The following is a 25,809-nucleotide window of genomic DNA, read 5'->3' as shown; positions in this document are numbered from 1 at the left end:
GTCGGTTACAACTTTAGCTTGTCATATATGTGTTGCTTAAGTTTTCAAAAGTCATTTTTAATTTTCTATAAACTCGTACGAGTTTACGAATCAAGTCTACGAGCCAAATTTATGGACCTTTTACGAGTTTGAGTAGACTCGTGAGTCTGACAACATTGGTCACTCATAAACGATGCTGAAAACTTCATACATATAATACGGTAACTCTGAAAATGTAGTGTAGTTTCGTTTACTTTTGAAAATGTAAGTATTGAATAAAGTATTCAAAAAATATCCAAATAATAATAAAAGCATCCGAGTTTTAGTTGTTTTCTTAATAATACATTCGGTGGCATATCTAGGACCCGATAGTTCATTTTGTAAATAAATACTAAGAAAAGAATTCGTGTTTAATTCTTAATAAATAAATAAAATACATGAGTGATTTTAACTCACTAGACTAAGAAAACAATCTATGTATATGCTCTTCTTTCCCTTCTCATTCATTACAAAATACAAAGCAAAGAATACATCTTTGAGGCACTTGTCATAAATTTCAATGTTTGTTATTCTCATCCTCATACACAGCTGCCCTTCCTTTCCTTCCTGTGACAAATGGTTGTGGGGTGGTATTCTCTTCAGGCATATTCAGACCTTGATAAGTTCGATTTGCGAAAAATTCTGCTCCTGACTTAGCATCCCCTTTGATTAGAGTATTGCAGTTGTCCCGCAACTGCAATGCCTTCTCTGTTGCATTGGCTAAAGCAAGATCTTCTCTTTCTTCCTCAACATTTTCTGCTGAGATACAAGCAAACAAATTTAGTTATCTCATGAAACAGACCAATCTTATGTTGTTTAGATGTTCCGAGATATGGTGGAATTAGAATTGAATTGAATGTATTCCACAAGTGCAACTTATATAGTAAAACACTGCGTGATATGTGAGTTCCGCCGTTAAGCTCTTTGAAACCAAAAAAAAAATTGAACTGAATGTCTCTAAGGTATATAACCATCGAATAACCAAAACATGAATCTTTTTCGTATTGTTGCTAACATAGAAGCAAGGAATATAAACTACCTTGATTTTCAAAATCTTCTACATATCCACCCCATATGAATGAAAATCGTGCTTCTTCCTGGTTTCCGGCCTGTACTTGAGGGAGATTAATTAGATCTCCAAATCCCATTACATAGGCTCCTGTCCACTGGCTTCCCCTGGGAATCGATTAAGTCATTAGAATCAGAAATTAAGAAATGTATATCATAATTCAAAAGCCTAGAAAAAACAAAAAAGTAAGATATATATATATATATATATATATATATATATATATATATATATATATATATATATATATATATATATATATATATATATATATATATATTCACATGAACTCAGGTATAGATGTCAATAAAGATGGATTGTACTAAATCTATTAGAAAAACATGTAGAGAGAAGAAAAGTCAACTTTTTATTTAGATATATTTGGTTTTATGAAATCTACAAAACTTTAATATCATTGTAGAATAAAGCATGCAGAAGGCACGGCAATGTGTGATCGGTGAATACAAAGGAAGAAGAATAAGAAACAAATGGTTTTCTACAAAGAATATGAAAGATAAGCCATTTTAAATTTTTAATGGGTGAGAGTAAGTGAAGTGATGGTGTTTATGTGTGGAAATTTACAGCTTGCATATTCAACCATAACTGTTCAGAACAGAGACGGCAACCAGATTCAAAGTTTCCATAAAACAGATTTTGTCATGTAGGAGTTAACAAGAAAAAATTGCATCTTAGGCTCATACAAAGTAAATCAAATAAGTTCCAAGCTTACTTCCCGGCAACAAATAGATAGAATATTTTGGTTATTTTCCCTTTTTATAGTTGCAGTTATATCCAATTACTAACATAATCGGTTATATCCAATTACAACACATATGAATTCAACAACAAATTCAAAAGAGGTCACATGAAAATCTTAGCAATCATTAGGAAATACACTGTAAAATAGAAAATTTGTGATACATATAGGTAGGAATCACTGTGACACGGTACCTGTTGAAAGCAATTGTTGCTTCAAATGGAGTAATAACTGGAGCTAGATACTCTTTGCTATCCAGTAAAGCAGTTTGGGCACAAGAGACATATAGGAATACATCACACTGATGAAAAACAAATTATTAGTAAACTTTCAGACGAATTAGCAAGTTGAAGTATGTACTAAAATTGAATCAAACTTCACCTCAGGAAAGTTAGCAAGTTTAGCTGGGTTTGGTTTTCCCATAACCAAAGTATAGGCTTTCTTGCCTGCCGCGGTAATAAGCTCCATCATCTGATTAATTATGTGTAGATAACCAGCTGCATCAAAATCCAGTATGTTAAATTAACCCCATTTATGCATCAAATGGATAAGCATGGACACTCATCGGATTAGGTGTGTCCCGATTTCGGACACACGTCAGTGTTGGATACCGACTCGACACCGACACTTATAGTTACATTGAATTGTGTCGTTTTCTCAAATTATTATTGGTGTCGACATGTCAGTGTCGTGTCCGGTGTATGTGTTTGTGTCTTTGCTTCATAGTTATTTACTGACAAATCATAACAACAAGCTAAGAGATCATTTGCACATTTATCATGAATCAATTACATGAATGGTTTTTAATATATAAAACACATCCCTTCATGCAAGAGCCCTTTCAACTTGAATCATGGCCAATACACAAGTTCATTTACCTTGTTTTGAAGATTAACATTCAATTAGAAAAATGGAGGCGGCAAGGATTGAACTGTACAGTATTTGGTCATACTCATAATTTGTAAAGGTTTTGCTCTCAGGTGTTGAACAAACTATCCCAAAAGCTTAAGCTACTACTTGAAGATACATAAATGGTTAGTAACAAGGGATCCCTATCTAGATACTTTTCTCATTAGAATTAGCTGATTAAATCAAACATACTTGGGTGTCAAAAAAAAAATCAAACATACTTGGGTGTCAAATTCATGCTTAATAAGGCGTGTGACAATATAAATTTGCATATACTTATGTTACTTAGAAATAACTATACAAGATAAAAAAACACAAAATTGATAACAAAACATACCAACTCCAAGAGTTCCAACCAAAATCCCGACAATATTAGCATCCTTAGCCCTCTCCACCAGGTAATATCTGCACAGTTCACAACTGAACTTGGTAAATTTCAAAGACATAAGATGGTTTACAAAAGGATAGTGTGTTCATATAGGATACATACCTACGTTTAAGAATCCTCCTCTGTTGAGACAAGTCTGTCACCATTTGATTCTTAGTTGCATCATACCTGACTAAAACCAACAACACCATTATTAAAACAATATCTAAAAAGAACCTACACCGGAAAAGAAGTGAAGGTGCATTCACACTAGATAGATAATATGTGGCTTAACTATACATTTGGTCCCTTACGTTTATTTTAGGTTTCAATTTGGTCCCTTACGTTTAAAAAGTATCAATTTGGTCCCTTACGTTTATTTTAGGTTTCAAGTTAGTCCTTTCCGTCAATTTTGTCACATGTGGCAGTCAATTTGCATACGTGGACTGACACGTGGCACTTTGACACGCTGACACGTGTACTGTTCAAACGGTGTTAGTGACAAAACTAACGGAAAGGACTAACTTGAAACCTAAAATAAACGTAAGGGACCAAATTGATACTTTTTAAACGTAAGGGACCAAATTGAAACCTAAAATAAACGTAAGGGACCAAATGTGTAGTTAAGCCATAATATGTGGATAAAAAAGTTATTCCAAACAATGCAATAATATCGGGAGAATGTCTTCCCAAAATAAATCCTTTTGATAGAGATGCAGGACTAAAAAAGATGATATAAGGTTGAGTAATTGATATAATCATTTCCTGCAAAGATATGTAATGTCCTCATGTCATGTCATGGTAAAATAACATTGTAAAGCAAAAGAATGGAAGTCAAATTATAAGGTTGAGTAATGGTTATAATCATTTCATGAAAATATGTAAAGGTCCCTAGAAGTTGTAAACGAAAGATAAGTTTCTATATATTGTAGCAAGCAGAGAGAATCATGACAATACATACATATTAGGAAAAGTTTCAGCAAAGATAGGAGTAAATTATTAACCTATTTCACAGGCATTGAATGTGAGCACAACATTTGCAAAAGCAGAATTATCTTGTCCAATCCAAAAGAGCGAGTAGTCTTCCATGCTTTGTCCCTCAGGTAATTTCCAAGTCAAACCTCCAATGTTATATATAATCCCATTTGCCCCATCAGAACTGGAATTATTACCACAACCACAAGCTTCTTCTTGGATCCCACTTAACTTTTTCATATCTTTTGATGGAAACATATATGGAGATGGAACATCGGCAAAATGAACTTCTGACTTGAGGTCAGATTTGCAAGTTGATGATTCTAACAGTTCTTTTCTAATTTGTTGTATTGAATGTGCATATTCCAACCCAAACAGGACCTACAATTGGAGAACAAATGGTCCAAAAAACATACAAAGTAAGAAACTTTTATTGATAAAATACCCTTAAACTTGTCTAGCCTAGGCTTGCAGAAAAACAAAAATTAATACATATTGCATGCACAATAGAGTACATCGGCCCAACTGAGCTTTGTAGAGATGTGAAAAAGGACACTAACAACTATTCATGAAATTTTCCCTTTATAAATTACATGATAATGTCAGCTATTTTATTTTCTATACCATGATAGGTTTGCTATTTGTCAGCGCATATTGTAACATACTTTCAACACAATCAGCTATGCCAATGGAAGCCTTCCCAAAAACAAAAAATGCTGGTAGAGCTGTTGTCCTGTAGAGAGAAAATAGGATGTCAATGGAAGCACATAAAGTTCAAATTCAGCGCATAAACAACATAAAGAATTAAAAACAATAAATTATTACCACAGAAACTGTAAGAACTTTTGAAAATAGGTACTCAGGGAATGAATTGAATCCAAAAGAAGCTTTGCAAATCATGGCATTTTCAGCATTACAAAATAGATGATGTAATACATGCTATAGAACCAAAGAAATTGTTGACCAAATCATAAACAAATAGTGATGATTATATCAAGTATATCTGCACACTTTATAACAAGATATGAGAAAGAAAAAAATATGGTACTCACGGGCTAAAACATGTATGTCCATAATGTATGACACAGTCAGCATTAATGTGTGATGCTCCAACTTCATCAACACAACAACTGCCATAGGCCGTATCAGCCATGACATACAATCCAATTTCTGTCTCCTCCCCACTTACTGTAATATCCGATTCTCTCAAAGATTGTAGTCTCTTGCGCAAAACAGCGACCACTCTTGTTGAATCCTTTAGGAGATCATCTGGAAACTGAAACTCACAAAGGAAAATCATTGCAACCAATATATAAAAAAAAAAGGCTTAACTATACATTTGGTCCCTTACGTTTATTTTAGGTTTCAATTTGGTCCCTTACGTTTAAAAAGTATCAATTTGGTCCCTTACGTTTATTTTAGGTTTCAAGTTGGTCCTTTCCGTCAATTTTGTCACATGTGGCAGTCAATTTGCATACGTGGACTGACACGTGGCACTTGGACACGCTGACACGTGTACTGTTCCAACGGTGTTAGTGACAAAACTAACGGAAAGGACTAACTTGAAACTTAAAATAAACGTAAGGGACCAAATTGATACTTTTTAAACGTAAGGGACCAAATTGAAACCTAAAATAAACGTAAGGGACCAAATGTGTAGTTAAGCCAAAAAAAAAATTAAAAAAAATTAAAAAAAAAAAGTAACTTCACTTGTTTTGCAAAGAAAATCGATGCATAAAAACCTACAAAATTCAAATTTCATTTGGGGTATAGGGTAGTGTTGATAAAGACAAAATTTTCAAGTGCTACATACATTACCTTAAAATTTTACTATTACTAGTTAATTTCTTCAAACTTGTAAGTAACTAAACACGAGTCTAGTATCTCATGTATTAAACGGTTTGAAAGGTTTTGACTTTAGGTTTATTTAAGTTTATCTACTGACATAAGCACTTGTAAGAATGTTTGGGAGAGTTTATGGAAACAGTTTATGACATGTTCATAAACTATTTTCAGCTTATTTCTATAAGCTCTCTAGACTTCAAGTTAACTTATGAAAACATCATATAGCTTATATGAAAACAATTTGACTTTATTTTATCTTTTGCTATAGAAATAGTTTATAGGCCCATTTGGATTGGCTTATTTTTGAGCTAATGCAAAACAGATTATGCAAATAAATAAGTTTTTATGTACTATTCATAAGCCTATCAAGATAGTTTATGAAAAAATAACTTATAAAGATACAATTTTTTGCTACTGAGAACTTATGAGCTTATTTATTTGTATAAACTATTTTTCATAAGCTCAAAAATAAGCTAATCCCCCTGAATTTATTTTTTCTTTTGTTATACAATTAGCTTAGTGATCAATTTATTTATCCAAAAGCACTTATCCATGAAGCTAACTGTTCAATAATAATCATTTAAAAGCATTTAAACTAAGCTAACTGTTCAGTAGCAATCCCATGAAGCTACGGATATCAAATAACTTATACATAAGCACTTATGAATCTAAAGAATTTAAAATTAGAGGAAAGGGGACTTACTTGTAAAGCAACTCTGGTGAAATTGTGAGTGCGAATGAAATCGGAAGTGGCAGCAATATCGTAATTTGATTCAAAATCCATTGCCACAGAAGAAGATCAATGAAGAAAAGGAAAACTTGTTTCTGGCGGTCGACCACCGACTCAAGGTGGATTTTCCGGCGAGAATGTTACGTTTTACGGTCAAGCTGAGTTTTTGTTGTTCGTAGGGTTTTACCGATTTGGATCCTCGGCAGCTGAAGGTGTCTGCAGCTCTCTCTGCTGCTTCCATCTCGGCCACTAGATTAATCGCACGGTTGAAATCTAAGATGAAAATTTTATCTTAACAAACTATATATTTAAATTTATCTTCTTTTTATTTAGTATATATCTCTCTTCATATATTTAGCATTTATATTTTTCTTTATGTAATTCAAATTAAGTTTATGATTCATATCTTAATTTATTTTCAGTTTCTTACATTACTTTAGCTACTTCTCCTCCATTATTTTTATCTTCGGTTTGTTACATTACTTCGAAATTTTGTTTGTGTATATATATATGTGCACACATGATAGCTTTGTGTATCATTAAGCGATTGAAATTGCAAATAGACAATTTTATTCTCAAAATTTGTTTACGATATGGGAAGTTGTTGCTCTAAACCTACAGGAAGTTTACTCGTAAACAAGAAGAGTGACTTTGCGTCAAAAATAAAAGAGATCAAGAGTGAAAGTGTTCGAATCTCTAAACCTCCTGAGAATGTCACAAGACGTCATAATGGTAGTTCTAGTGCTTCCAAGAGCGATAACGTGGTTATTATGATTATGAATGTTGATGTAATTCAAGGAGGACAAAGTGGAGGACATGGAGGACACCACAGTGGAGGAGGACATGGAGGACACGATGGCGGAGGACATGGAGGACACAGTGGAGGGTGTGGAGGAGGAGGTGGTTGTGGAGGCGATGGAGGATGCGGAGGAGGCGGCTAGTTAACTGGTTGGTCGATATACAAACTTAGTGGTAGTTAGTTAGAACTTAATAATGGTTTATGAAACTTGTTTATTTTGTTTTATGAGTATTAGAACTAGAACTAAAAGTAGAATAAGGGTATCAAAGGATTTTCTTTTATTTATATTCAGGTTAATTTATCACTCTTCTTTAAAACACTGTGAGGTAGATTATATTCTCTTCCGTTTTTTAGGCATTCTGGTGGGTGTCAACCCAAGGAGGAAGATAACCTGGAATCCTATTGTGGAAGCAATGAAGAAGCGTCTAAATGTTTGGAATGGTCGGCATCTATCTATTGGTGGAAGAGTAACGCTTATCAATTCGGTACTTTCTAGTCTACCTCTTTATTTTTTCTCTTTTTTTAAGGCACCGTCATGTGTCTTAAAAGAATTGGTTAACATTCAACAGAAGTTTTTATGGGGTGGAGGTTCCAATACAAAGAAGATTTGCTAGGTTAGTTGGGACACTATTTGCCTACCAAAAGACAGAGGTGGGTTGGGTATTAAAAATCTTGATTTATTCAATCAATCTTTACTTTGTAAATGGAAATGGAGAGGAATTAGTGATGAAAATGCTTTGTGGTCCACTTTGTTGAAGTATAGATATGGGAATATGGTAGATAATTTTATGTCGCACTCAACCAACGATGTAATAGGACATTCATTGTGGTGGCGCGATATCATGAAGATTAGGGGAGTTGTGAATGGAGATTGGTTCAAAAAAATCATGAGCAATGTGTTGGGTGGTGGTCTTTCTTTGAGATTTTGGCATGATGTTTGATTGGTACCAGTTTGTTTTAAGAGTTTATTCCCTATTTTGTTCAATAAAGTTTTGTATCCAAATATAGTGGTAGGTGCTAGTGATGTGTTTAAAAACTATTTTAACAATAAATTTGAAAATAAAAAATTTAAAGATGAAGTTATTTGATTTTTTTTATCATTTATAAGTTAAAATTTTCGTTTAGTAAAATATTTTTATAAAAGTTTTGATATTTTAATGCAAATTTATGGTAAATAATAAGCTTATGAAATTTAAACTTCAAAGACTTGGTCCAGTGGTAAAAAACCATGTCTTGAAGCGCTTTTTGAGTCTTAAAATCTTTTTTGTCTTGGACTGGGGCATCATCCGCTCACACTAAATTTTTCTTATAAAAAAAAAACTTATGAAATTCATGTTTTTTTAATAAAAAAAATATTATAATTTACAGAGACATGATTTTTAAAAGATAATTATTTTAATAATAAGAAACTTCAATGTAAACAAATATTGGGCTAAACATCGAAAAAATATAATAAAACAAACACAAAAAAGATAATAATAGATAATTATGATAATAATAACAAACTTAAAAAAAATAATAACAACTTAAAGATGAATTCTATAAAAATAAGAAATAAATAGTATAAAAAAAATAAAAAATAAATAAAAAAGAGTTTTATCCATAGCCAGAAATGAAGAAGAGATGGCGTCAGGAATTAGGGTTTTATCCATAGCCAGAAAGAGTTACAGAGCAATACTACCACACAATTTCTTCTTCTTCTTCCGCCAACAACACTCCAATTCAACTTCATCTTCCAATCCTCTTCTCCTCAAATTGCTTCAGCTCCCTAATTCATACATCAAAACAACGCTGGATCACGAATTTCCATCTCTTCCAACCTCACTACTTTCTTTCGACTTTCTTATTACCACTCTATCCCCTTCTTCTCTAAAACCCAACTTGGTAATCACCATTCATCTTTTCCTCATTCAAGTTTTTTATTTTATTTTATTTGAAATGTAACTCATTGATGTTTTACATGAACAAAAATTAAGCATTAAGCACATTGAGTATTGGAATCTAGGGTTAACATTATAAGTATATGTTTACATTGAATTATGTCATTTTCTTAAATTAACATCAGTGTAGACGTGTCAGTGTCATGTAGTGTCTGTTATTTGTGTGTCTTTGTGTGTCTGTGTCCGTGTTTCATAGCTCGGGAGTTATGAAGCACGGACGTTATGCACAACATTGAATCCTCGTGAGCTATGAAACACTTACACAAACATTATTATACATGGTACTATTACTGATACATAGACACGGTAAAACGTAAAAATTTGAAAAAATAGAAGTGATAGAGTATAATAACTACATGTGTTAGTGTCATGTTGATGTTGGACATATATGTGTCAGAAAACGGACACACCTTCAATTTGAAGTGCTTGCACTAATTGCTAAGTAGCTTGTGAGACCTTAACTCATCAAAGTTCAAAACTTTATTTATTGAAAAATGGAGATTTTTACCAAATTATGTGACGAGTTTTGTGTACAATATGGTTTTAGTTTCCAAGTATATTTCCTGGATTACCTATAGAGAAATTGTGAATTTGTGATAATACATTTCTCATTTTATTATTGAATGGTCAGGTTTTGGAATGGATTTTGGAGAGATTGCTGAAAGAAAATGTTAAAGACCGTAGTCTTTTCTCTGAGCTCATCTTTCTATGTGGAAAGTTGAAGAATGTGCAACTAGGAATGCGTGTTTTTACTTCTATGGAGACTGTTGGAGTTAAACCGACATCCGAGGTTTTCAATTCCCTTATAAGTGCATGCCTGTCTTCACATGACATTGTTACAGCATATAGTTTATTTGAGATAATGGAGAATTCAGAGAGCTATAAACCTGATTTTCACACTTATAATAACTTCATTTCAGCATTTTCCAAGTCAGGGAATGTTGATGACATGTTAGCTTGGTACTCAGCTAAGAAGGCTGCTGGACTTGGTCTTGATCTTCAATTTTTCGAATCGATTATATCAGGCTCTGTTAATTCAAAGAACTTTGAGATTGCTGATAGAGTTTTTCAAGAAATGGTGATTTCTGAAATTATACCTAATGTTACCATACTCGAAAGTATGCTTAAAAGGCATTGCTCGCAAAAGAGTTTGTGTCGAGCTAATGAGTTTTTCAAGATTGTGCTAGATAACGGATGGCAAATCAGCGAAACCATGGCTGAGATGTTAGTAACATTGTATCATGAAGAAGGGCAAATGGAAAAGATGGAAGAGCTACTCGAAACTATAACAAAGTATCCAATTGATTCTGGTGTCCTCTCGCGAATACATTGTGGGATTGTAAAGATTTATGCTGTGTTGGATAGATTGGACGAGGTAGAGTTATCGGTCGGTAGAATGCTGAAACAAGGGGTGTCATTCAGAAGTTCAGATGATGTTGAAAAGGTTATATGCTCATACTTTAGGAGTGAAGCTTATGATAGGTTAGACATATTCTTGGAATGTATAAAGAACTGTTATGTGCTTACTAGATCAACTTATGTTTTGTTGATATCTGGCTATAGAAGAGCAAACTTGCATGAAAAAGTTGATTCATTATTGGTAGACATGAAATCAGTGGGATTAACATAACAGCTTATGTCGTTAAATTAAGTTTTCTGTATAGTTGATAACATGCCACAGGATGATGGTAGAGACATTTGTATGGCACAGCTGAAATAATGATGAAACCAAATTTCATGTGTTGTATAACTTAACTTTGTAGCTGGATATTTGATATTCCATTAATTGTTCAACGCTGTCTAATTCCATTTGGATTGTCAGAGAGATCATCTAATACAAAATTCTGCAACTTTTTTACTGTGATATATCTTAACTTTATCTTGATAGCATTTAGAGATGATTTTCTGTAAGCTATGTTTATGCAAAAGCATTGTACTAAGATGGGATGATTCAATACCATTGTGATCTGGCGCAAGGGGTTGATGCACAATGTGTGAATGTTGTAAATTCCAGAGTACCGAGTTCAATTTCTATTCATAAAAAAAAGATTGGATGCTGCAATGAAAGAATCACGTTGGCCTATGTCTTGTTTTCAACTATAACTTAACCTATTTGCTGCATTTGTTGAAACATGATCTTATGATTTGCTAAAACTTGGATTGCTTAGGTTCACTTTTTATGAATACAAATATTTATGCTAGATTTGTTCTACCATGATCATTGATACAATAAAACACTTACTATCCTTGGTGTTGGTTGCTGAAGAAGGCAACTTAGCTGTCAAAATCATGGTTGATGGAGTTGGTGTAAATTGTTGATGCAATTATTATATTTTGGCTTAGATCCATTTTTTTTTTTTACAATGAGTTGGGGATCGAACCCAGTATCTATAGCGTACTACCCAAATCCCTCACCACTGGATCAAATCTAGTGGCTTGGTTTAGATCCATGTTTGACAAATATGATTTTAACCAACCTAACACAGTTATTATTAATCACTTCCAATCAAGTAGAGATTAAGAACAAAATGAATTTTTGATAAAAAATAAAAAATTAACTCAACAACTAGAATTCTTACTATTTAGGCATGTTCATTCAAAATGAATTTGGACGATGTCTTTGCTAAAATTGAATTGCTCTCACTCAGTTGTGGGGTTTGTATTGATGAGGCTCTTGATTTTTTTTCTCGGCGCACTTACTTGGATTCTATGGATTTTGAGCTAGATTCTAAAGTTGTTGATAACTTTAATTTTATAAATATGACATTATTGAATGCGGAGATGTTGTGCGTGTCAGCACTTATTTTCTTCTCATTGTTGATACTCTAGTGTTGAGTTTGTTAGAAGACAAGACAAAAAAACTCGTCTAAGTTTGCTGAGAATAGATGAAAAACTAGGGGACTCATTCTGCGCAATTATGTTCAAGACTTGCACATGATTCTATCCATATTTCTCAACACAAAGTCATGAGTCATCCATAAAATTTTCATACTTTTTATTTAGCTCTACTGCTGGTGAAGATTTTGAGCTCAAAAAATACTTAATTCATATTATCTATCATCATGAAAACACGGGAAAAATTGTATTCTCGCCCAAAAAAAGCAGTAGAGCTCCCAAACAGAAATGAAGAAAGCAAATGCATTATTCTAGGGCCAGAAGTGAGCGATAAGGAACCAAAATTAAGCACCTAATAATTTATGTCTTACATACAAAGACCTTATCAAAAAAAATTCTATAAGCCAAAAATGATTTGAAAAAAACATTACAAATCCTGCAAAAGATATTTGGTAAAACTAGATTGACATAAAGACTAAAATACTAGGAAATAATGAACAAATGTGACTTTGATTTATTCAATGGAAAAGGTATCAACTTGTATTTAAGATGAAATCATTAGTCATATCATGTGCGAAAGCAATTCCATCACTTTCAGAATTAAAATTCCGAAAGTCATACAATCTAGTCACTTGATTATACGCAATCTAATCTAATCACTTGTTTTCAGAAATGAACTTCACGAGAAAGGTTCGATTGAGAGAGATTTGAAAGCACTTATCAAACTTGAATACTTGGTTACTTGAGAGGTAGAAATGACTTCACCCATTCTTTCCACGGAGCGTCCTGTTGTTGCTCAACCCAAGACAAGAAACAGCTATCCAACAAGCAGAAGAAGTTCACATAAAGTAGCTGGTACCTTACAGGTACATACCGAAAATTCGCAACCTGAACAACTGGCCATATGCCTCCTTCTAAAATAAACGCCGGGAGAAAGTCTCTCTTCACGTCTTCTTTTATTTGAGGAAGACTCTTTCCGGTAGAAAAACCCATGTAAGTAAAAAACACGAGTAAATCCAATGGTCCAAAGAGAAATCCATCGGCGCCAACCTTGGCAGCAACAAAGCGGAAGGAATTGGGTTTAAGCAAGAGTCTATATCTTATAAATTTGTCCAAACCTTCATACCTGTAATGATTAACATAATTTAAACAAGGATAATTGGTAAGCTGATTTGTTTTACAGTATAAATAGCACTTGCTAACATCTCTCTCCTCCAAACGGAGAAAAACAAACACTCTCGCATATAAAAAGTCTCACGGACACTAGACACAAGACTAGCACGTAGACACCAACAATGATTTGAGAAAATAGAAGTGATGGAATATAACCATGTGTATTGATGTCAAACACCCACACGTGTTGGACAATAGACACACTTTCAATCTGAAGTGTCGGTGCTATAAAAAATTTCTAATAAACAAACTCGTAATTATTATTGATTTAATTTGAGTTTGTTATTATGGGATAACCAGCCAATGACAGCACCAATGAATAACCAGCCAATATAATATAGAAAAAGGCGATGCTTTTTACCAGTAGTGGCCAACAGGGCCAACAAATGCTAATCCAAACAAGCTGGTTGTAGACACACGTTTCCAGTTGATCTTGAATTCTTTATTGTCATCCTGTGAGTGAGACTGTTATTAAACAAGAGAAATAAGAATTACAAAGAGTAAACTGTCGCATTATCATATACATATGCAAGCTAAAAAAGTTGCTATAAAGAGCAAAGATACAACATGTTAATCCACAATTTGGGAATTTATTTTAAATAAATATAATCAGTTGATTCAGTTCCATTAAATTGTTGACAATATATCATCCACTTAAAGCATGTGCTTTGCAGCTTCACCAAAGCCAGAAAAAACAGTGAAATTTAATTTCCGTGTCTCACTATATTTGAAGGAATGAAAAAGTAAAATTTCTCTGGAGTATAGTCACCGATAAATCAAATATTTCTATACAGTTTCACAAAACCAAATATTTTAAAGAGAATTGAGTGTTTTAAAGAACAATTGTGGCCATATTGGCTGGCATTATCCTTCAATTTTCTACAATTTTGATATCACAGTGCAGCTGCAATTTTGGTTATCAAATCGTGATTCCAACTGTGAATAGGAAAACCTATTTTCCGGATTGTGAATTGAATCTTATCATGAATTGTGAGATAGATGATCAACAAAAATGCAACATTTATTTATAAGACAAAACAAAAGACATAAGCAAATAATAAAAAGCTAATATGTCGTATATGCACTTCAAAACTATTCAATATTCAAGTCATAAATCAAATAAAGAGCAACAATAAAACAATAGAGAAGCAAGTAGAAAGAGAGAGCATGGCATGTGGAGACGAAAGAGAGAGCATTGTCTTCAAACAAGATAAAGGGTACCAACAATCATTGACAAACAGTGGAGAAGAGAGGGCAGGAAGAACTATATAGGAATAACGAATTAAAAAAAACGTATTTAAGAGGCTTGCAAACTAAAAACATATTGTGCAAGGGTTGTTTGTTTGTGCATCTGACTTGGGTTTATTCAGAAGGTTTGATTTTTGGCTGATTATGTACCATTTAAGAAAGAAAAGGCAAAATTAGAAACAACCCAAGCAGGCCTTTTAGAAACCGGGTTTCGCAACTCAACCCGTTTCTGTGTTGCATCCACTGTGGAATTCATAACATACAATTCAACGGGACTACTGATTCGAAATTCAGCAGAGTGAATTAGGATTCAAGTACAAGAAATCCGCAGTACGATAAGTATCAACTGTGTTTGATTTCGTTTCAATTCGAGATCCAAATCACACTAATCGTAAGATACAGATAACACTGCTTTGCGATTGCATTGACATGGTTTCCTTTTCCATACCCCTCTGCCTATGGTTCAAGTACAAAACTAAGGATATGTTTCCAAAACTGCACTGCAGCTGCAATTACAGCTGTATCAGAAGCATTTGCTCACAATTTTCTGCAACTTCTGTAATCACAACACAATTAAACCGACAGCCACAATTTACCTTTTCCCTACTGTTATTTTCTTTCTATCATTCAAGTGCAAAAGAAGGGTGTTTAACAACTTTCAACAAAATGGCAATTATTTGAAAGACGACATCAAATAAGTATATTAGGATATCTTTCAAAGGAATAAAACAACAATATAAAAATTCCACCTCTCCTTGATATCTACAACCCCAAACTTGTGTCCTTTCAAATTTTGGAGTTGGGGAGTTCAAGGAGGAAGGCACCACTTTTGGTAGGACTATGACTATCCTTCCTTCATTAAAGGACCAAAAAAATACAGATCTTTGGTGCATTTTTTCTTTTCTTTTCATTCCATGATCACTCATTCCCTTCTGTTCTCTATATTCTTTGAAACGATACCCTAACGGAATACCAAAATAACATTTTATTGACTAAAATAACCTTTCACCAAAATCACATGAATATTCCCTCCCCTCTCCTCAACCAAAACAAGATATCTCATTAAATAACCCCTCCATCAATATCTCATTAAACTTTATATAGTTTAGTCACTCTCTATGACCTACAAAACCCCATTCTCTAAATTCCGCTACAACAACAAAAATGACACTTGCAAACATTGACCACATTGTAAAGGTAACAAGAAAACACCCACATTTTCCAAGGATTCACACTATGATCTCAAACCCTTTAACCCACCCACCCCACTCACCCCACAACAACACAAAATGCAAGTTATCATTTCAATTCAACAACAAAACCAAAACAAAACCATTAACTATTCAACAATCACATGCAAAAAACAAACACACCCACCATCCAAAAACAAAATCTTTTTCCAAAGGGTATCTATCTATCTACCTCAATTTTAGTATGATTCTTGGCAGTATAGTGAGTAACACACTGAGCAGCAACATCACCAGCACCCCAAATGAATCCAGAGCTAATAACCTGCGTCTTTACAGGATGAACAGCCAAACAATTTTGGTACCATCTCCACAACTTCAACATAATCAAAAATATTCAAAACAAGTGATTCAAACGAAATATGAAATTGGGTATTTTTGTTCTTGATCATGGAAAATCACAACACCCCTTTTTCTTGATTTACTCAAACGTGCATAAATTCGCCGCACAAGGAACAAAAAGATTGAAATTTTCTTTATGAGGAATGGGACTTAGGTTTTTTTGTCTATGGATTTGTGATTCTATTTGAACTTGTTTTTGAGGAATTCGTTTGATTTCGTTCGATCAAAGACATTGAGAGAAGAAGAAAGGAATGAAATTTGGGTCAGAAAGGTGAAGATGAAGAATGAGAATTTGGGAAGTTCAGGTTGAAATTTCTTCCATTGTAAGTGGTATTATGGGAAATTCATATATTGGTGAGGGGTAAACTTGTAATTTCAATCAAGTGTTCTCTTTGGGCTCGGGTTTTTATTTGTTTTGGTATTTTTCTTTTCGCGCTGCTAAGCTTCCAATTTTACCCCCTTGAAGCTTAGGTAGCTAGTGTATAAAATAATAAAATCTAAAAAAAAATATTCTTTGTTATCTACACTAGGGGTGATCGCGGTGCGGTTTGGTTCGGTTTTGAGCATAAAAGTCATCCTAACCGCGAGATAAAAATGCATGCGGTTCGGTTTGGTTCGGTTGATTTTTAAAAAGTCATCCAAACCAAACCAAACCAAACCAATGCGGTTTGGATCGGTTCGGTTGGTGCGGTTTAAAACATAACGATTGTACCGAACAATTTTAAGCATAAAAAAAAATAAAAAATTGAAGTTCCAAAATAACATTGTAGTACCAACAAAAATTATTTATCCAAAATAACATTATAGTAACTTACAATTTTAAATATATAAAAAAATTGAATTTTCAAAATAACATCACGGTACCGATAAAATTTGTTTATTTAAAATAACATTACAACACCAAAATAAAATTTCAGTACAAAAAATAAAAACAACTTGAAGTTCGATTAATTTGGTCGACTGACTTGGTAATTGGGCATGTATATTGGAATATAAATATATTTTCTTTTACGATATTGGAATATAAATATATAATAGTAACTTAATGCGGTTTTTGCGGTTATCCGCGGTTTTTGCGGTTTTTGCGGTTTGCGGTTTTGCGGTTTGCGGTTCAGTAAGAAAGCCATCCAAATACATCCAAACCAAATGCGGTTTTTGCGGTTTTCGGTTTGGTTTGGTTCGATTTGCGGTTTTACTTTTGGATTGGTTCGGATACGATCACCCCTAATCTACACTGTGAACTGAGTTCGCATTTTAACCAGCAAACTTATCGGTAGTAAAAAAAATCCTCCTACAATCAAACTATGTTGATATGTGGTCAATTTTGATTGGCTATGACATTGATGTAGATCCTAAAAGAAAATCGATTTCAGTTGTTGTAGTAGACTACAACTAGGTGAATTTTCTTTTGGAATAGAAAAATGTCTATTTTTCCGAGTTGTGAAAGGAAAATGAACCCCGCATATTTATTTATTATACAAGTTTATGTGCATTTTAGACCATACAAACTATGTGGTGCGTTGAATATCACACATTTGTGTACTGTCATAGCTCACTACTTAGACAATAAACTGGGGTGTTTGCTACTTACGGTGCGAATTGTGCATGTACAAGAACTGAACAGGTTTGGTTTCGCATGTCATTGAACTTCTTTTATAGCCTCAAAAATTCTCTCGTTGATCAGTATACCACTTTCAATCATATCATCAACGAATATCGATGAAAACATTATGACTAATCGTTGACAGACTACGCAGTCATTTATAAACAAAATGTCGAAAATAACCAAACACAATGAGACAAAAATTGAGAGAATAAAGGAGAGGAGGATGAATGATAAAAGTTGAATTTGAGGTTTATATTTATAGACTTTGGCGGGCGAAGTATACGATTGGTCAAAAATATGTCACAACCTCTTTGATGGCCTATTAGAATTGGGCATTGGCCAATGTTCAAGACCATTTGATTGTGACCACCCCTAAAAACTGACTGTAGACAACGTTCGCATTTTAGAATGTGAAACCTTATAGAAATGGTCTTGAACCATATGTTTTTTTCAAATTTTGTGTTTCTACAATGTCTGGATCCTAGAATGCGAGCGGAGCATTTTTAGAAATCTAGAAGGCAAGCGAGAAGGTAAGGAGGTGAGAAAAGAACAAGTCATTTTGTATTTATCATTCCACTCTTGTGATTCTATAAGATTAGGTGCATCACACACAATTTGGTAGTCTAATCAAGATTTGATGGTCTAGATTTAAATCAATTTTTATATTTATTAATTTAAAATATCAAGCTTGAAATTTATGTTCGACGATCTTAATCAGACAATAAAGAAGCATGTGACTACATGCAATCACAACCACGTGACTGTACTTAATTTCGATCCGATTTTATATAAGTAACCCTAACTCCACAAGAACATACACCACCTCTTTTCTTCCCCACGACAAAATCCTAGTCGCCACAATCCCTAAATTTGTATTCACACATTCCTTTAACGTGCTTCCTGCTCTAGAGTTCTTCTCATTCGATAAAATTGAAGATTAATTTCGCCACAATTATCGACCTTTTCTTCCTTCTTGCGTATAGTTACTTGTTTTTGAGTGAATAGACCATCATCTATCATACAATTTCTATCCAATTAGAGATTTTATCGTGGTCCGTCCACACCAAAATAATACAAATGTATTAGAGATTTTGTGTATTGTTACGTTCTTCATATTCACATTATTGTGTTGTTGATTTTTATGAACTTTATAGGATGGACAAATTCATCACTTTGATACTTCATCATGGAGGAAGTTTTGTACCGGAAACTTGATTATATTGGTGGGAAAATAGAGGTTTGGGAAAGTATAAAGTATAAACCCATGTATACTCAATCTACTTGATATTGAAAATAAGGTGAGACAACATAGGGTTACCACAACATTGTTGGGCTCTATTACCACACTTATGACAACTATTGCATTTAATTTGAAATTGTATCGACTTTTTAATGACTTTTGTGACCTTTATTTTGCAATTTGTAATGAGTTTATTATGACACCTATTATCTTTATTTTCCAGTTTGTAAAGACTTTCTTATGACTTGCCGGAAACTTGAATTTGTGTGAACTTTATTATAACATTAGTTGTCTTTATTTTGAATTTGTAATAAATTAATTATGTACTAAAATCATTTACTCTTTGTGTTTGTTTTATATAGCCTGTGTTTGTTCCATTTACTCGGTTTAATCAAAGACTAATTCATCATGATTAACATCCACCACTATCATTACACCCACCATCAAAGAACCCATAATTTTTTTTCAAGAAATTCCACTCTCAAACCCTCTGAATCCTATTTTGTACTATAATACTCCCAATATGGGATTAAAATCAAAATCCATAAAAAAATTTAAATATTCAATCAAATCCCAAAATCACTTAACAACAAAATGCACACGATCTAACTAGGTGCGGAGACGAGTATGGGGAAAATCCGAATTTTAAATGTGGGTGCGGGGACATGGTGTGCTTACACTCGCATCCACCCACGCCCGTCTCGTCATTCTTAAAATTACCATATTGTCCTTATATATAATAACATTATTACCTACTCATTCTTTTTAAGATAATAAAATATAGGGAGGTGAGGACAGGTGCGGGTGTACAATCCGCCCTGTCCCGTTGCAATGCTTATTTCCAATACAACACAAAAAAGTAAAGGTTTTTTTTCTTCATTTTTATTTTTAGCGACTGAATTTGATGCACTTTACGAAGTTGAATGAATGAATATTTTTTATTTTAGTTTAAAAAAAAAAGGTTAATTGCTACTCCCTCCGTCCCAAATCTTTGGTCCTTTTGTTTTTTTAGTTTTGTCCCAAATCTTTAGTCATTTTAAGAAACAAATGCACAATAAGTGATATTTTACTATTTGCACCCTTACTAAAGCTAAAACATTAATTAAATATATTTTCTTTTTCTTAATAAAGTAAGGGTAAAAATTACTTAACTTATTGTTTTTTTATCATTTCTTAATCTCCGTGCAAAACTCCAAAAAGATTAAAGTTTTGGGACGGAAGGAGTATAATAATGATATGAAGTTCTCGTGAGTTTAACTCAGTTGGTAGGGACATCAAATTTATTCACTTATCCACTTTAAGGGTGTAATTTGTAGTCACTAGGTTACCTAACTAAATAAAAAATAATGACATGGAAATTATTATTTTTCAAATCACTAAGGCCTCTATTTAGATTTATGGAATATAATGAAATGGAGCGGAGCGAAATGAAGTGGAATGAAATAAATCTTTCATTCCATTGTTTGCATATTTTAAAAAGGAGAGGAACAAAATTGACGATAAGTGGTGGTATATTATTTTTCAAATTCAAACAATAAAACATTATTTTATTTAATCCCCTTCTATTTCATTCCATCTCATTTCATCAATCTAAACATATAGTTTAATGCTAAGTCAAGGTCACGTCATTAATGAGGCAACACATCATCTAAACTAGTGGGAAACCAAAATACTAGATAAAGTTTAAGATATTTAACAAATTTTGACATGTACGTTGTTACGTGGACAAAGTGTTGTTCTCAGGTTCGGTGGGGTACAAGATTTTAGTTTTTGTCCAGTATATTGACTTCTAGTTTATCTAGTCTCAAAAATAGTTTTAAAATCAAACACAGTACAACTGAAATTGTCATGTTCAGTCCTTATTGTTTAACAGATCAAACGCACCCTAATAGATCAAATGTTAAAAAATGCGCAATTAAGCCCACTAATAAAATCATTTCTTAGGTTTTTATTTAATTTAAAATAATATCACACAACCTTGCCACGTGTGCCAATAAACTCCCCATCATTAAAATTGCCCACATGTCAACGTTTGTTAGCGAGTGGTGATCAAATTTGGGGACCAAAAAAATGTAGGGGACTATTATTCGATGAAAATTTTTAGAAGGATGAAAAGTGAAAGTTGATATAATTAGCGGAACCAAAAACATATTTATCCAATTATAAAATGGGAACTTTGTCAATTGATACTATCGAAAAATTAGTTTTTACAGTTGTGTTATGCGAACAAAAAGAATAGCAAGGATATGGTAGGAACAAAAAAAAAAATTTCCCTTTCAAAAGGGTGGATTTTGTTAGGAATCATGGCATTTTATTTTATGATTACTATTATGTTTTTATTTCTTATTACCATGTTGTCCTACTATCCTATAGTTTAAGAATATAAGATTATTCAAATCATTTTCACTCATCAATTTCATGTACTATTTTGCTTTTTTCAATTTTTTCATTTTTCATAGTCAAGTACTTTAAAATTAACTGGCAATGTATTTTAAAATTAACTTATGATAAATTAACTTATCATAAATATTTTATTTAAATTATTTCTATGTTTTTACAACATTCTTGAAATTAAAAGTAAATTAATCATAAATATTTGGGATAAATATGTTTCTGGTCCCTCTAAATATTCAAAATTTTGTTTTTAGTCCACAAAAAATTTTCATTTTCAAAAATGGTCCCCTAGTGCCACGTCATAGTGCCACGCCAACTTCCGTTAACTCAACTTAACAGCAAAGACCATTTTTAGAAACAGAAAAATTTTAGGGGACTAATATTGGAAGACAAATTTTTGGGGACTAAAAACGAAACCTTGAATATTTACAGAGAAACATATTTATCCCTTTAACTTATTTTAGTGGATATTGAACTAAAACACTATGGCAATAGTATGCTCATCATAATAGTGTGATTCTGCTTAGGCTGAAGCAATGGTTTTAGAAATGCAGAGGAAAGGTTTGAGACCAAACGAGAGAACTTTTACCGTCGTTGTAAGCGGATATTGTAAAGAAGGTAAAATTAAGGAAGCTCTACATTTCAGATTATCTACCCTTACCACACTGTGTTGGTTGGGATCAATGATTAATGTTATTTCCACAAATATTACATCTACATTTATATGCAGTTGCACAAGGGAACCTCATCTCAGATGATTACATTTGGTTGTTAAATATAGATTCACATGGTATGGAATTTATATAAGTAGCACCATTCTGATTCTGATCTATAAATAATCGCGGGCATTTAACAATTCCAAAGTGGATTATCGGTCTGGAGAATCAGAAGGAACTTTGCTGAGGAGCCAAACCAAGAGCACGCCGACAAGAGCACCAGAAAGATGTGCAATATGATTGACATTTTGCAATGAGCCTCCACGAAATGTTCCTGGTAATGATGTTGAAGCTTGAGCTGCTTCCATGACCTATTACACTCGCAAACAACAGATCAATTATAATAAGACCAAAAGTTGAGCTTTTTTATCTCTCCAAACAAATAAATCATTAAATTAAACGATCAGTATAGAAAAGGAAAGAAATCATAATATATTGCCAGCCATTTACACAGCACAGGTCATGAATGACACATTATGAAACTGGACACATACAAAAACAAACAAGTTAATGTTACATATTAGACACACCATAAAGTGAAGGGAGCATTTTAGAGGTTAATTAATGTGCAGAGTTATGATCATTAATTGAAAAACCAATAGTTTGGGTTCTAACTACTTCATAGTTTGTTATACACCTGTATTTTATCGCAATCTCAACCATTGAGTTTCAAATCAATGATTATGACCCACAAATGATTATAATTACACTTTAGTCGCCAAAGTACACCGGTGAAATTTACAGGATCATAATTCCAGTATATCTTTCAAAGATGCAAATCTGAAAGGTTGTGATATTTTCATTTTAGTAACTTTTGCAAAGTCCTGCAAAAAGAAAAAGAACATTTGTTGCTTGTGCTCACCTTCTCTACGACAAACTGACCCAATATAAGCACTTCAAGGATCTTCCTCCAATCCCAGGACATCTAAATCAAGTTCAACCAAAAGTGTAAGAACTTAGAAGAGCAACCGGAAACATAAGAACAATAAATTTCAGAATACAATTTCAGGTACCTTTACAAGGACGCTGATTGTAAATAACCCAAAAACGGCACCAGAAGCTCCAACTGAGACTGTGTTTCTTGGTAAAAGTAGCCAGGAAACAAGGTTTGCTCCAACACCAGTAAGAATGTATGAAAGCCACAAAGCAAAGCTTCCTCCCTCTTCTTCAACAAGCTTTCCTGTTGTGAAAGCAACAAAATATCAAATGTTCATGCTTCAATCTGATGACAAGTCACATCCCAGAAAGAACAGTGACTCTGTCACAGCCTTACCAAAAATGTATAAGAAGAAAAGGTTGCTAGAAAGATGCTTCCTGCACAAGTTAAAGTATTAGTCATAAAACTGAAAATAGAAAATGAAAAGAAAAAAAAAACTTTAAATTTTGTTCCTGTGCAATGCAAATTCTTAAAAAAAACAAAGATAAGAAACACAACCAGAGAAAATTGAAATCAAAGAAGAGTGGACTCACCAATTAGCATGACAAAATGTTGCTGTGAGAAACTGGAACCAATCAGGCCTGCTGTGAAACAAATACAATGCTTTGATGCCATCAACCTACAGAAGAAATGACGGAAAACCATTCATCATAAAGAACTCCTGAAATAGGACGAAAAACATATGATGAGTTCATACTAGGGTCTGTTTGATTTAGACTTTCAAGTATTGATTTTGAAAATATTGATGTGGATAGAACTTACTTTGAAAGAACTAAGGTTAAAATTAATTGATATATGTAGACAATTAAAGTTCAAAAGTGAGTTTTGAAGACTTAGGTTTATTTGCACGGTCTAAACTAAGAAGCACTAATACAGACACAAACATTAGCCATACACAAACATGACACCTAGCCATATGATGACACGTTATACTCCCTCCGGTCCTAAATATAAGCAAAAGTCAGAATCTACCTGAAAAAAATGGTCGGCGACGAATATTCCAATGTTAAGGAGAATGATCCAGAAAATCCCATTGACACGTTTATCCGGTTCCCTCTTCTTCGGCTCCGGTTTCGCTACTTCCAACTGTGATATCATATCTAACCAACCAACCCAAAATAACAATGAGATAAGATAAACAACAGAACAAGTTTGAAGTTTTTTAATTCTTGCACAACAAGCAAGTAAGGTGTTCGATAAAATGCCCCAACGAAGCGTGAACGAAAACAATTAGTGACAGTTTAAATTAATGCAAAATTAAGTGGTAGAGTGGTACCTGATTTGTTGTTATAGCATGAAGTGAGAGAGGGGGAAGGAAGCGTGAAGAGGAAATGGCGAGAAAGACGAAGATTTGGAGGGTGTTTGATATTGAAGGAGGTTGGAGGTGGAGAGAAGAAGGAGGGGATGTGAAGATGATGATGAATGGGTTTGTAAGATGAGTTGAATTTGAACGTTGCAGCTGCTACAAGTTGTGTCATTTTTCTTCGTTTCTGAGAATGTATGGACGAATGTGAGGTAGAAGAAGAAGAAAGAACGTTTTTATTTTATTTTATTTTTTTAGAGGAAGACAAGATTTTCTATTTAACAGCAGCATTTTTCAAAAAAAAAAAAAAATTATAGTACAATTTCGTTTACTTTTAAATCCGGTTAGAATTTTTCATATTTTTTCATAATCCCTAGCGTCTTCAAACAGAGAGTGTCTTTTGCTTCTAAATGTAACTAAAACTTATATCATTTGATATAGGCCAATTCCAAAGCTTCGACCGTTCTCCATAATCGGTTTCAAATTATTGCATATTTGATGGTGTAATCAAACCACCCCGTCATACTTATCTCATTAGTGTTAATCTTTTGATCATCCCAGACGAGGGAGTCTCCACTTACCATCTATATTTAATGTTTTAATTAAAGTTTAGTAAAATATGATAAAAAATTGTTCATCTCCATCACTGAACATCATTTTTTTCTAAATGATTAGTCCATTAATACTTTGTTTTTGTGTATTTTTTATTTTTTAAAAATAAGTAATTATTCCAACTTTAAAATAGTATTATGTGATTGGTTTTGACTAAAAAGTATTTATTTTTTTAGATGATGACTAATAATTAATACTTTTTGATGAAATTTTACTATTTTACTAAAAATGTTAATAAAGGATTTATGGAGCAATTGGATAAACTTTTTTTTTTACCATTTAGATTTTCATAGTCTTAAAAAATTGTTTAAATTTCAAAAAAGTAAAATAACTTGATAAGCTTTTCCTTAAAAAAAAGCGTAATGAAAAATAACGACTGTGTTTACCAATTAGCTATAAACGCAGTCGTTATGGACGAGAATCAACAAGATTTGCACATTCAGGGACATTTAAAAAAAAACGATACAGGGACTAAAACCAAAAAAGCGCCAACATACAATACAAGAATGAATGTGATATTTAAGCCTAGTATTTATTAATAACGAAAAGAAGAAATGATCATGATATTAGAACCTACAATTTAGTAAATGATTTATTAATTAATATAAATCCCTAAAGTATAAAATGAAAAAGTTTTGTTTTGTCGAAGTTAAAATAGAAATCAAGATTATATGTTTAGAATGAATAAAATGAGTACACATTAAGCATAAAATTTATTTCATTATATATATATATATATATATATAT

General features: G+C 32.9%; 5 protein-coding genes across 7 annotated transcripts; 2 read left to right on the top strand and 3 right to left on the bottom strand.

The window, feature by feature from the left end:
• Positions 1 to 382: 382 nt before the first annotated feature.
• On the bottom strand, positions 383 to 6,898 carry LOC123905391 (2-(3-amino-3-carboxypropyl)histidine synthase subunit 2). Of its 2 annotated transcripts, none has more exons than XM_045955002.1 (10): positions 6,644 to 6,898; positions 5,148 to 5,371; positions 4,720 to 4,828; positions 4,125 to 4,476; positions 3,244 to 3,313; positions 3,091 to 3,158; positions 2,226 to 2,341; positions 2,039 to 2,145; positions 1,058 to 1,194; positions 383 to 774 (listed from the first exon to the last, which is right to left on the bottom strand). In XM_045955002.1, the coding sequence occupies exons 1-10, from the start codon at positions 6,722 to 6,724 to the stop codon at positions 536 to 538; spliced, it is 1,503 nt and encodes a 500-aa protein (XP_045810958.1). In that variant the 5' UTR covers positions 6,725 to 6,898; the 3' UTR covers positions 383 to 535. The 2 variants fall into 2 exon arrangements, with proteins under 2 accessions (XP_045810958.1, XP_045810952.1); XM_045954996.1 differs by having other exon boundaries at positions 383 to 777; positions 6,644 to 6,891.
• Positions 6,899 to 7,263: 365 nt separating this feature from the next.
• LOC123893485 (cold and drought-regulated protein CORA-like) lies at positions 7,264 to 7,611 on the top strand. The gene has a single exon (XM_045943249.1). The coding sequence runs from the start codon at positions 7,264 to 7,266 to the stop codon at positions 7,609 to 7,611; it is 348 nt and encodes a 115-aa protein (XP_045799205.1).
• Positions 7,612 to 9,082: 1,471 nt separating this feature from the next.
• LOC123905383 (pentatricopeptide repeat-containing protein At2g30780-like) lies at positions 9,083 to 11,203 on the top strand. The gene is made up of 2 exons (XM_045954988.1): positions 9,083 to 9,353; positions 10,041 to 11,203. The coding sequence occupies exons 1-2, from the start codon at positions 9,093 to 9,095 to the stop codon at positions 11,037 to 11,039; spliced, it is 1,260 nt and encodes a 419-aa protein (XP_045810944.1). The 5' UTR covers positions 9,083 to 9,092; the 3' UTR covers positions 11,040 to 11,203.
• A 1,365-nt stretch (positions 11,204 to 12,568) lies between these two features.
• LOC123905374 (PXMP2/4 family protein 2) lies at positions 12,569 to 16,569 on the bottom strand. Of its 2 annotated transcripts, none has more exons than XM_045954979.1 (3): positions 16,088 to 16,569; positions 13,779 to 13,882; positions 12,569 to 13,370 (listed from the first exon to the last, which is right to left on the bottom strand). In XM_045954979.1, the coding sequence occupies exons 1-3, from the start codon at positions 16,235 to 16,237 to the stop codon at positions 12,983 to 12,985; spliced, it is 642 nt and encodes a 213-aa protein (XP_045810935.1). In that variant the 5' UTR covers positions 16,238 to 16,569; the 3' UTR covers positions 12,569 to 12,982. The 2 variants fall into 2 exon arrangements, with proteins under 2 accessions (XP_045810935.1, XP_045810939.1); XM_045954983.1 differs by having other exon boundaries at positions 13,779 to 13,870.
• Positions 16,570 to 22,099: 5,530 nt separating this feature from the next.
• Positions 22,100 to 24,914, bottom strand: LOC123905366 (rhomboid-like protein 11, chloroplastic). The gene is made up of 7 exons (XM_045954973.1): positions 24,424 to 24,914; positions 24,120 to 24,247; positions 23,681 to 23,766; positions 23,484 to 23,524; positions 23,224 to 23,390; positions 23,073 to 23,135; positions 22,100 to 22,521 (listed from the first exon to the last, which is right to left on the bottom strand). The coding sequence occupies exons 1-7, from the start codon at positions 24,623 to 24,625 to the stop codon at positions 22,363 to 22,365; spliced, it is 846 nt and encodes a 281-aa protein (XP_045810929.1). The 5' UTR covers positions 24,626 to 24,914; the 3' UTR covers positions 22,100 to 22,362.
• Between the last annotated feature and the right edge of the window lie 895 nt (positions 24,915 to 25,809).

The sequence above is a fragment of the Trifolium pratense genome, linkage group LG1 (assembly GCF_020283565.1).
Source record: "Trifolium pratense cultivar HEN17-A07 linkage group LG1, ARS_RC_1.1, whole genome shotgun sequence".
Classification (NCBI taxonomy): domain Eukaryota; kingdom Viridiplantae; phylum Streptophyta; class Magnoliopsida; order Fabales; family Fabaceae; genus Trifolium; species Trifolium pratense.
The sequence above is the reverse complement of the archived record's forward strand: the minus strand, read 5'-3'. Positions and strand labels throughout refer to the sequence as shown.